Here is an 11,829-nt window from a genome sequence, read left to right as displayed (position 1 = left end):
AAAAACACAAACCAAGAGACTGAAAATTGCCAAAAACTATGTAGGGAAAATTTCGCCTTTGCTTTTGTTAGATTGAGCTCAAAATGGGGGAAATGTGCAAACTCAATATTTCAACAGCTGATCAACTATTCATCCACCGATGAGTTGAACTATCTTTTTAAGTGTGGCTAAGATATTAATCCCGTGGCCACCGGTAATAATATCCTAAATTTAAACACGAATTATGAGCACAGTATGAAGATCAGACAACTTAAAGACAGTAAATCATAAATATAGACAAGAGACACTTGCTATTAAAATCAGACGAGACTTTTTCAAATACACAGAAACTAAACTAACACAAGCATACACACACACACACACACACATGCACGCACATAAACAAAAGGGGTGAAAATTACTTTGACAGTGAATGAATAGTTCCCTAGTTTTGACACTGTACGCTGTTCTTAGACCTTGACCTGAATGAACCATCAGCAATTCATTTAATTTTTGCTCCATTTTAGAAGGTCTCTATTAAGTACACCGACTGAGATCTGGAGGTGCTTACTTGCATTGAAGTTGCTCTAGATGGGGAACTCCCTTGGTACGTCGTTGTGTAGAAGGGATTCCAGTTAGTGGGGATTCGTCAGAGGTCTGGTTGCTTTTGAGCAACATCTAGGAAGACCAATCAGAATGGTGAATGGAGTGGAGCCTCGTAGGCGGCCAGCCTGAGGAGCGTGGTGGCGGTCCTTTTGGTTCTTCCCCGACAAGAGTTAGGAAGCTTGGCAGGAACCGGCTCATGCAGATGTTGATTACAGAATACACTTACAGATGTTGGTTGAAAAGAGAATTCCTGAAAATGCTGATTGGAGAACTTCTGCAGATGTTGGTTGAAGGACTCTTGCAGCTGCTGTTGGTTTATGAGGACTCCCTGAAGATGTTGATTGGGGAGAACTCTCTGAAAGCATTGGTTTAAGAGAACTCATTGTTTCCATGGTGCCCAAGGGTTTTAACTCTTCCTAGTTTCACGGAACCCAAAAGGTTTTGCTCCAATCAGTATGAGGTTGGTCTGGAGTTTAGTTACGTTCTCCACCCATGACTTCACTCGGTCCATTGTCTTTGTGGTCATACATAATTTATTGCCTTCTCTTTTCTTCTTTTTATTGAGTGTGTATCAAACTTTTAGTCCAAACTGTTGTTACCTATACCTAACAATGTTCTCCTTGATTTTCCTTACTCTCATCTTTCAGGAAATCACTCGAGGAACACATACACATACCAAATAATACATATGTTGGCCGCTGTTAACACATTACTAATAATTAATCACACACCTATATCCATAATCAATCATACTCATGCACATTAAACAATCAAATGTCTAAATGCTAATTTGTGTTTACAAGCATGATAATTACAGGGAGGCACAGAAGAAGTTGATATCGTATTATTCTTGCAGTCCTTGATCTTTTGGAATATATGAGGTGTCCTGATGAATTCTGTGTGACTGGTGTACTAAAGACCATGTGAACTGTGTAAGAGAACAAAGCGCCTTGCCTGTGTTGACTGTCGGGGCCTGCCACCCCCCTTTTCCAAAAGTTATCAGCTGAGGGACAAGGCTTTCACCTTGTAGGCCAGCCACCATGTCTTGGCCAGTGGCCTAGATCAATAAGTTTTAAGAGAGGTTTGCTAATCTGAGAGAGTTCATTCATCCTTCACAGGAAAGTGAGAACCCAGCAACCAGGCATGAGCTGTAATTAGTTTGGTGCCCCAAAGGCTGCACACAGGTACTCATGGTTTAAGTCATGAGTTTAAGTCACTCATGTGATGGATGATCTTATGCTTATGATCTTGTGTGCTGAGGTCCTACAACTAGATTATTGAGACACAGCACAAAAAAAAAAAAAAAAAAAAAAAACGCTTTGCAAAATCAGGTGGGTACACACTGAACAACACTTTGCCGAGAACGAACACACAAAGGTTTAAATACACACACTAATCAAAGGGAAAACTGAAAACAGGTGAGAGTAATCAGGAAACATGAGGGAAACAACCAATGACAGGACATGGGTAGAGACAAGACATGAATCAATACATTGATTCAATACAAAACACATTTAAAAGTAAACAAACCCAAAACAGAAGTATGTGCCATAGTGCTGCAGGCTGATTATGCACGCTGAGTGACTCTGCTCTCCGTGTTCAGTGCAAGGGGGAAGTAAATGACAGATCATCGTTCCCAAAGCACCTTCAAACACTCCCTTGTGGTCTGGCACCTCTGGATAAAATGTGAAAGGAAAACCCTTAAACTTGTTGACTTTCCAGAGGAGCCAGGGAGCAGACATGGGGCATACTGCTGGGAAGCAAACGGCGGGTTGGTAACTTCCTAGCTGGGATCTGGTGGCAGAGCTGAGACAAAATCCTCAGGGTCAGGTGGCGGAGCTAAGTTGAACTCACCGGGTTTAAGGTGGCTGAGCTGGGGAGAATTCATCAGCGTCAGGTGGGGGTGTTGGGACAGGTTCGCCAGGGTCAGGTCGCAGAGCTCGGACAGGCTCGCTGGGGTCAGGTGGCAGAAGTATTGTAGGATGTTCTGGCGAGTTGGACATGGGAGGCCACTCCATTAGCCTCAGGCAGGATAAGGGCTTGAGAGGCTGTGCTATTGGCCTTGGGCAGGAGCAAGGGTTGGGAGGCCGCAGCCTCTGGCATCAGTGCCATCAAAATAAGCTGGGGTAATCCTGACATAACACCCCTTCTCTGCTGCATCCATGATATAGGTGAAGTACTGTGTCACGAATGGAGAGTTGAGAAGGATGTAATTGAAGTTTAAGCATTTTCTTAGAAAGGCAGGCAGACAAATCCAAAACGTGTATCAGGATTGGAAACAAAAACGGGAAGAGGTCAGGCAAGCAGCAAAAAATGGAAACAGGGATATACAAAAACTTAAAAGCTGGAACAGGGTCAATGACTAGATAAGATTATTGAGACACAGCACAAAAAATGCTTGGCAAAGTCAGTCGGGTGCAAACTGAATACTTCACCCAGAACAAAGACACACAAGTGTTTAAATACACACACTAATCAGAGAGCAAACTGAAAACATGTGAGTAATGAGGAAACACAAGGGGGACAACAAATGGCAGGACATGGGTGGAGACAAGACATGAATCAAAACAAAATAAAAGTGGCAAAGTAAATAAACACATAACATGGAAGTGCATGCCAAAGCACTGCGGGGTACTTATGCATGATGAGCACCTCTGCTCACAGTGCTTGGTGCGAGGGGGGGACATACATGACACTTACAGTCTTTTAAAAACTGACAATGTGCTGCCCCAAATTTTTATGATACTGCCAAAAACATTTGTTGATCCTTTCCCTCCATCTTGACCACATGGAAAATAAATGTCCTTCAACATAAACATGAAATAATATAGTTTCAAAGTCAGAAACTTCATCATAAATAGCTCATAATTTTCTATTAAATACTTTGAATGATCAAAACCTAAACTTTTAGGTCACTTCTAAACTGTTTTGCCTTTTTTGCATATTTTTGAGGAGTGACAAATTTGTTTCAATATCGACATTCAGTATCAACATCCCTGATGGAGCAAATCTGCTGTATGGGATGTTTCAAACAAACAAAGCCTTCTCCACTAAGTATTAAATAAATTTCAGTTAGTGTGTTCAATACTTTTTTTTTCTTCTGTCATCCCTCTGTCTGGTGAAAATTTCATGTGAATAGCCTCACTGGAAATATATTCACTGAAAAAAATGTTGACGTGCCAATACTTATTTCCCCCACTGTATGTGCATGAACAGAACAAAAAGACTGCAAGAGGAGAAAGATGCGCAGAGGATTAATGAGGACCCAATACAAGCCAATCAAATCTATAGAATATCCAGTGAATGAAGGGAATGAAATGCAAAAAAAAAGCAACAGGAAAGATTTGTTACCAAATATTTGTCGAAATTAACACATTTATGTCCCTACTAAAGTACTTTTTAAAAGAAATTTAATAATAAGAAGATTAGTAAAATAATTAAGAATATAATGCAGTATACATAATTGCTTCAGTGTATTAATGTACATTTGATTAAATCTAACAAAGAATTTTTTTTTTTATAAATTTGCCATGTTAGTTACATAAATTAAAGCCTAATAGGGGACAAAATGATTATGAAATGACTTTACAGCTAAAACATCTTCAAAAAATGTTGTTGTTGAGGTAACTAGATAAGTTCTGTCAACAAGAATGAAATACATAATTTATTTCTTTTTCTGAAATAATTGAGTTTTCTGAAATATCATAAAAAGTATTTGAATTTAAACACACTATTTGAACTTCACCATCCCTGAATTTGCATAAAACAACCCTATCTAAGAGTGGCATCATTTGATCAAATAAATTATTTGTTGTGGACCCAGCCATTTAGACCCTTGTTTATGGCCCATATTTTTGTATTATTAAATGCCTAATAGTTTGTTCCTGTTCTCAAAGTTTACTTATTTAATGTTTTGTTCAGGATCCTGCAATTTCAGGCAATGAGACTGTTTATCCTGCCTTCGAGCGCGGTGTTGAGAAGGACGTGTTCATTAAATGGCCAGCTGAGTTGGGTGACGGCATCGTCTGGGGAAAAGTAGAGCATCCACATACAAAATCTAAATACAAAATAATCAATCACCTGAAGGTTTGATGGCATAGAAGTTTGAATGAACTATCTTCAACTTTCTTTCTTTTTTTTTTCCCAGGTATGGCCTGACTATCCAAACGTTACAGTTGATGACTCTCTGGATTGGGAGACACAAGTAGAGGTACCCTTGTCCATTTTTATCCTTCTCAGTAAACATCATGATATTCTATATTTTATCTCACATTAGCTGGTACATTTTCTTCATAAAGCCTCATCATACTGGAATCGTCGATACAATGTGCTGTAATTGTGAAGTTTATAGAGTGAGCAGTGATGATTTGGGATGTGTCATGGATCCAATCAGAGCACAAAGACATGATGGGAGCTCATCATAGCTGACCCATTGCAGACATAATCAACTGTCTCTGTGTGTCTGTGTGATTTATTCGTCTCACTCAGAAATTCAGGTCGTATGCAGCATTCCCAGACTTTTTCCGGAACCGTACAGCAGAGTGGTGGCAGAGAGAAATCAGTGACTTCTATAATAGAATGACTTTTGATGGCCTGTGGATTGTAAGTCCATATAAAAATATAATGCTTAGTAATGTATTTTATTAACTTAAAAATGTTTCGAATGTGTGTACCATTAATTATATTGCTTTATATACAGTGCTATGAAAAAGTATTTGCCTAATTTCTTCTGTTTTTGTGTATATATCATATTAAATAGTTTTAGAGAGCTTCAAACAAAATACAACATGATACAAAGGCAACCTGATTAAACACACGGTACAGTTTTTATTTAATTTTTATTTGTTTTATTAACCTTTATTAATGCAAGAGAGGTCTGTTCCTTTTATGTTATCCTTGGCTCTTTTGGGACTTCCTGGATGGGTAGCTGCTGTGCACTTTGGAGGAATTTGGGGAGGTCAGCCACTTATGGGAAGATTCACTACTATGCCAGGTTTTTCCATTTGTAATTAATGGATCTCAGTGTGGTTCTTTAGAGTCCCAGAGCCTTTGAAATATCTTTGTAACCCTTCCCAGACTGATGTATTTCAGTCACCTTCTTCCTCATCATTTCTGGATTTTTTTTTTCAACGTTGGCATATTGTGTTACTGGGTAAGACCTTTTAACCCACTTCATGCTGCTCAAAAAATTCTATTTAAGTGTGGATTTGATTGAACAGGGCTGGCAGTAATTAGGTCTGTTTGAGTCTAGTCCAGCTGAACCCATTACATTGCATTACATTACAGCATTTGGCAGATGCCCTTATCCACAGCGACTTACAATTATCTAATTTATTCATATGAGCAGTTGAGGGCTACCTCTACCTGACCTTGCTCAAGGTTGCGCAAGCTTGGTAGTGCTGGGATTTGAACTCGCACAACCTTCCGATCAGAAGTCCAATGTCTTAAACACTGAGCTACCAATTATGAACGTGTTTACGAATTAAGCCCATTATGAATGTGGTTTCATAGTTTTGGGGACTTGGTAACTATGTGGGCGAATACATTTTCACACAGATCCAGTTGGTATTGGATAACTTTTTTGCTTCAATAAATAAAATGATCATTTTAAACGGTGTTTTGTGTTTTTTCAGGTTTCCTTTGTTTTATCTTAGATTTTTGTTGTCATTTCTGAAACAATTTAGTATGAAATATGCACAAAAACAGAAGAAATCAGGCTGGGACAAATACTTTTTCACAGCACTGTAAGCTTAAAAAAAATGTGACCTGATTTTTAAGGAGATGAAGAGAAAGTAATGTTTCTACATTATTCTATTCACTTATTAGAGCAAAGTGAACTTGACACTTACCATTTCCCAGACATATTCCTATATATTTCCTATTCCCTAGTCTATTCCTTGCTCATGACTTTTTGTAATAATGTATTTTGAGTCTGAATCTAGTGAGCAAATGTAACTAGTACATAAAAGCTAACTAATGAGTAAACCTAGTAAGAGTAGACTATTGTACTGACTCTATAATCAGATAAGTTGAAACAAGCCATCCTGAAGACTTTCCAATACTGAGAAACTTTACAAAGTACCGTCTCTTGCAAATCACTGACACTGGAGACTATTTCCATAAATGTTGCATAAGCATCTCCTAACAAAAAAACTTCACCATATCAACAATTATACATTATACATGCTTTTTTTGTTTGTTTATTAGTTTTAGATTATGCGGCATGTCTGCCGGCCTGTGAATGACCTTTTATTATAGAAACAACAAGATATTTGAATGAGTAATATAAACCCATTGATCATGTTACAACTGAAACTACTTTTAGAGCCGTGTTGTTATATAAATTAATCCACACCTTTTGACCAGTTTCAAGAATTCAAACACATTGTGGTATAAAATAATATATTGTTCCTTCTGTGGTATATACAATGTGCTCTGCTCCATATCAGTCAGGATATTACTATTGTTGCAGTGATTTTTGACTTTCTGTTATGTGTGAAGGACATGAACGAGCCAGCTAGTTTTGTCGATGGCACTGTTGGAGGAAATTGTCTAGGCCCAGCAATCTTTGATGATCCACCATACATGCCACGTAAGATAAGATTTCTCTTTTTAGGGTATAAAAGTCTAAGTTCACTAGTTTCTCCTCATCCATGCTGAACATTTATTTATATTCTTATGTTTGTGATTCAGACTACAAGTTTTCTATTTTATGATGGGTGACCATTTGTCTGCACATATTTCAGATCTTACTTTTGGTGCCTATGATAAAAAGTAAGAGTGACTGTTATAGAAATGGTTCTTTAACTGGTTGAGTGAAAATTTTGTACTGTTTATTCTAAACTATTTAAAGGATCCTGGTAACTCTGGAGGAGTTGACTGTGCTTCAAATATTTGACTTATATAAGTTCTGTGATTGAATACATTTTATGAAGCATTCAGGGGAAAAAATGATAATACTATACTTGTATAGTACAATGTCGAGACTATACAAACCATAAACAGTCTGACATGAACCGGCCTGAATGTCAAATGATGGTTTTCACTTTTTCAACATGATAGATGACATAAAACATAAAATGTATCAATAGAATGTTCATGAAGTAAAGTTTTTTTTTTTTTTTTTTAAATAAACATTTGATAGGATTAGGGATGAGTTGATGGTCTATACATGATCCACTAAACATCAAGAGTTAGAAACAGGACCATTTAAATAAAGTAAAAGTAAAAGCATGTTTATAGAATATCTAATACACATCACCAACCATAAACTATTGACATGTTTTAAGTAGGGAATAATACTCAATGGGCCGTGCTGTTATGGAAAATAATACATGCCATAGTGTATTCCTATTACAACACATACCAAAGTGTTATACCATCTCTAATACACAGTGATTTTACTGTGGCAGAAAACTTAATGATAGAAAGTGCTAACACTGGAGACTCCTTCCATAAGTATTAAGTAAACATTTCTTAATCGAAAACTTCATGTTAATCATAGTGTGCATTGCATTGCAAAAAAAAACATTTTTTAATCTATTATTATTGTTATTGTTTATTATTGTTGTGATTGTTATTATTATTATTATTATTATTATTATTATTATTATTATTATTATTATTATTATTATTATTAATAATAATAATAATAATAATAATTTGTGTAGATTATCTGATTCAAGAATTCAACCGCAGTGTGGTATAAAATTAGCTGACAGGTTGGATTTTGTCACCTGACAGGTAGATTTGTTTGTTTTTTGAAACATTATAGAATGTCTGTTCGAAGAGTCAAATAAAGTGTTACAAAACCATTCTGGTCTTTTGAGATTGCCATTTTGATCCTAACAAAGGTGCTGGATTTATTTCAGCACTGGAGTCTAAAGAACGAGGGCTGACTCACAAAACCCTCTGTATGAACAGTCAGCAGTTTCTTCCCGATGGCACTCCGGTTAAACACTATGATGTGCACAACCTGTATGGCTGGTCTCACACCAAACCAACTTATGAGTAAGTGAGCTAGGTTTATGAAGGTTATGAATCAATAAGAATATATTATTTTTGGAGTAATATTGAAGAAAAATTGTGCAGTGCTTTGTAATAAGTACCTTAGCTTAGGCTATTGGTTATGAGGGGTTTTGCATGCTCACTCCATGTCTGCTGGTAGGTGGATTGACTATGATAAATTGCTCCTATGTGTAAATAGTGTGCGTGTGTGTGTGTGTGAGAGAGAGAGAGAGAGAATGTGTGTGTACTGTGCTCTGCGATTGACTGAAGTACCATTCAGGCTGTATTCCCAACTCATGCCCAGTGTTGCTGGCTCCAGAGTCACCAGTCTAGCAACTGATAAATTCTTTTAAAAATTGTAATTGCAAGTAATTAAAGCTACACTGCATAGAATTTTATTTGGAATAAAAAAAAGAAAGAAAAAGGGAAAATGGAGACAGTACTGTACATTTTATAATACATGTATAAGAGAGATTATACTAAACACTAATCAGGTACTTCAGGTTTGCAGATCAAGTACACCGGAAGTGACACTACACAAAGGACACATTGCAGCCTCTTCACAATATTTTCCCTTTCTCCATTGGATGCTGCTCTCATCTTTGTGTTTTCATGTACTGATTTATTATAATATAATCAGATCACAAATAACAGCCATTACTGCTATGTTCACATAAAAGTAATTAATCCAATGAGATTTTCTCAAAGTTTGAGAGCACTCTGTTTAGTTATGGCTAATGGCTGAAATATTGAGCTGACATTAAATAAAGCTAACATTCAGTAAAGCTTTTGCTGTGTATTCAGTATTTCTATACATTATTTATCTATTATGTCTGCCAAACATATAACATGATATTTGATGATAATTGATTGTCACATTAAAAAGACCACATTTTTCCCCCTTCAAGCAGTTAAGGTAATATCTATTTATTCCGTCCAACTCTGATGGAAGATAATCATGTATTAATATTAGGCAGAAGGTATAGCTACCTCCTACTTGTGATTTTAGATGTGATTTTTATGTAGCTAATCAATATGTTTTGTTGTTTGCTAGTTGGTAATTTGTAGGTACATGGTTTCTCTGTTTAAGCATGATTGATTGTGTCTGCAGTGCCTTGCTGAACGTAACAGGGAAGAGAGGAATTGTGGTGAGTCGCTCAACATACCCGAGCAGTGGGCAATGGGCAGGACACTGGTTGGGAGATAATACAGCTGCCTGGGATCAACTCTACAAGTCTATAATAGGTGCGTGAGTATGTAGGTATGTTCTGAATGTGTGTGTGTGTGTGTGTGTGTGTGTGTGTGTGTGTGTGTGTGTGTGTGTGTGTGTGTGTGTGTGTGAGCGAGAGAGAGAGTGATATTGAGGATGTGTTGTGTCATAGGTGTGTGTGTGTGTGTGGGGGGGGGTTGAGATGAAAGATGAATCACTACTTTGTTCCAGTAAACATACACTCGCTCTGCTAGACAGAGATGCCTTGTTGTTTTTCCACATACTGAGTCAATCTCTTTGTGCTCATCCCTCCTCTCTCAGGGATGATGGAGTTCAGTTTGTTTGGAATCCCTTATGTAAGTGACTTTCATTGTCTGACTGATTTAAGAGCTGATCAAGGTGTTCAGCTAAAATTAGTTAATTAAATAGCCACTATTATAAAATATAAACATGCCTATAACATACACTGCCTGGTCAAAAGAAGTCACACACTCTAAAATTTTGTGATTTGATTACAGCATGCATTTTTTTTGTGGCATTATTTCTACAAGCTTGTGCAACACGACAACATATATTTTCATCCAGAGTTGCATTAATTTTTGGCTGAGATCTTGTATTGAGGATGGGAGAGTCGAACCACTCCTTAAAGTCTTCTCCAGCACATCCCAAAGACGTTCAATGGGGTTAAGGTTAGGACTCTATGTTGGCCAATTCACGTGTTAAAATTATTCCTCGTGCTCCCTGAACCACTTTTTCACAATCTGAGCCTGATGAATCTTGGAATTGTCATCCTGGAAAATGTCTTGCTGTCAGGGAAGAGAAAAAAAATACATTGATGGGATAACCTGGTCATTTAGTGCATTCAGGTACTCAGCTGGCTTCATTTTATTGCTGCATAATATTGCTGAGCCTAGACCTGACTGACTGAAGCAACCCCAGATCATAACACTTCCTCCAGAGTCTTGTACAGTAGGCACTATGTATGATGGGTGCATCACTTCATGTGGGTAAATCTGGACTTATCAGACCACATGACCTTTTTCTATTGTTACAGTCCAATCTTTATGCTCCCTAGCAAGTTCAAGTTGTTTTTTTCTGATTAGCCTCACACTGTTTAGGCCACAAAGCTTAGTTCTCATTACATTATGCATGTGGAAATGCTCTTACTTTCATTATTAAACATAGCCATGAGTTCTACTGTTGATTTTTATGATACGACTTCACCAAGCATTTTAAACATCTCCATTCACTATAATTCAAGATTGTGAACATTAATTTTTCCAAACACATTTCTTCTTCAAAGTTGACAGTTCAACACTCTCCTTCCATGATTTATTAATTAGTTAGTTATTTTCTTTGTTTGTAGTTTGCAATAATTTGCCCCGTCTGAAACACAGTAACATCTTTTCCACAACCATGGGATACATCTTCAGACATGGTTGTTTAAGAAATGAGAAGCTACACACTGTATCAGTTAGGGTTAAAATAATTGTTGCCAGCTAAAACACATTAATCACTGCAATGATCATACAATCATTAAGTATTTGCTTATTTAAATCCAAACAGCAACCTTTTTTGGCCAGGCAGTGTATATTTTACAGGTCACTCATTCATTTGTTATAGTTATTGCTCATTTTATAGGAAATGTTCATTCAATGAGCTTGTCTCTGTGGTACAGACTGGAGCTGATATTTGTGGGTTCTTTAACCAAGCCGAGTATGAGATGTGCCTTCGCTGGATGCAGCTGGGAGCATTTTACCCATATTCCAGAAATCATAATGGCAAGGGAAATCCGGTGAGCTCACACACTGCATAGAACATTTGGAAAACATTTACAGAAAAAGGAATGTGCAGAATGTTTAGGGGGGAATAATACATTTCTGAAAATATTAAAGCAATGTGTCTTTACACTGCCTGGATATGATTACATTTGTTTAAGATGTGCTTGGGAGAGTGATAAGTACCAGTTACTAACACTAAGATAAATATCAACATTAAGTGATTAGGTGATTTTTACTTTTTTTAAC

The 11,829-nt window shown here is 37.1% G+C and overlaps 1 protein-coding gene across 2 annotated transcripts in view; it reads left to right on the top strand.

Annotated features, from left to right (window-relative positions):
- si (sucrase-isomaltase (alpha-glucosidase)) overlaps positions 1-11,829 on the top strand; it is a 136,249-nt gene that overhangs the window by 107,260 nt on the left and 17,160 nt on the right. For both annotated transcript variants that reach the window (XM_017466605.3, XM_017466606.3), the window contains exons 33-40: positions 4,507-4,620; positions 4,733-4,795; positions 5,074-5,187; positions 7,087-7,177; positions 8,457-8,595; positions 9,704-9,837; positions 10,124-10,158; positions 11,481-11,597. In XM_017466605.3, coding sequence (XP_017322094.3) covers positions 4,507-4,620; positions 4,733-4,795; positions 5,074-5,187; positions 7,087-7,177; positions 8,457-8,595; positions 9,704-9,837; positions 10,124-10,158; positions 11,481-11,597 — 807 coding nt within the window. The remainder of the gene's footprint in view (positions 1-4,506; positions 4,621-4,732; positions 4,796-5,073; positions 5,188-7,086; positions 7,178-8,456; positions 8,596-9,703; positions 9,838-10,123; positions 10,159-11,480; positions 11,598-11,829) is intronic.

This window comes from Ictalurus punctatus, chromosome 4, assembly GCF_001660625.3.
Source record: "Ictalurus punctatus breed USDA103 chromosome 4, Coco_2.0, whole genome shotgun sequence".
In the NCBI taxonomy this organism is placed as follows: Eukaryota; Metazoa; Chordata; class Actinopteri; order Siluriformes; family Ictaluridae; genus Ictalurus; species Ictalurus punctatus.
This window is presented reverse-complemented; position numbering and strand designations above follow the sequence as displayed.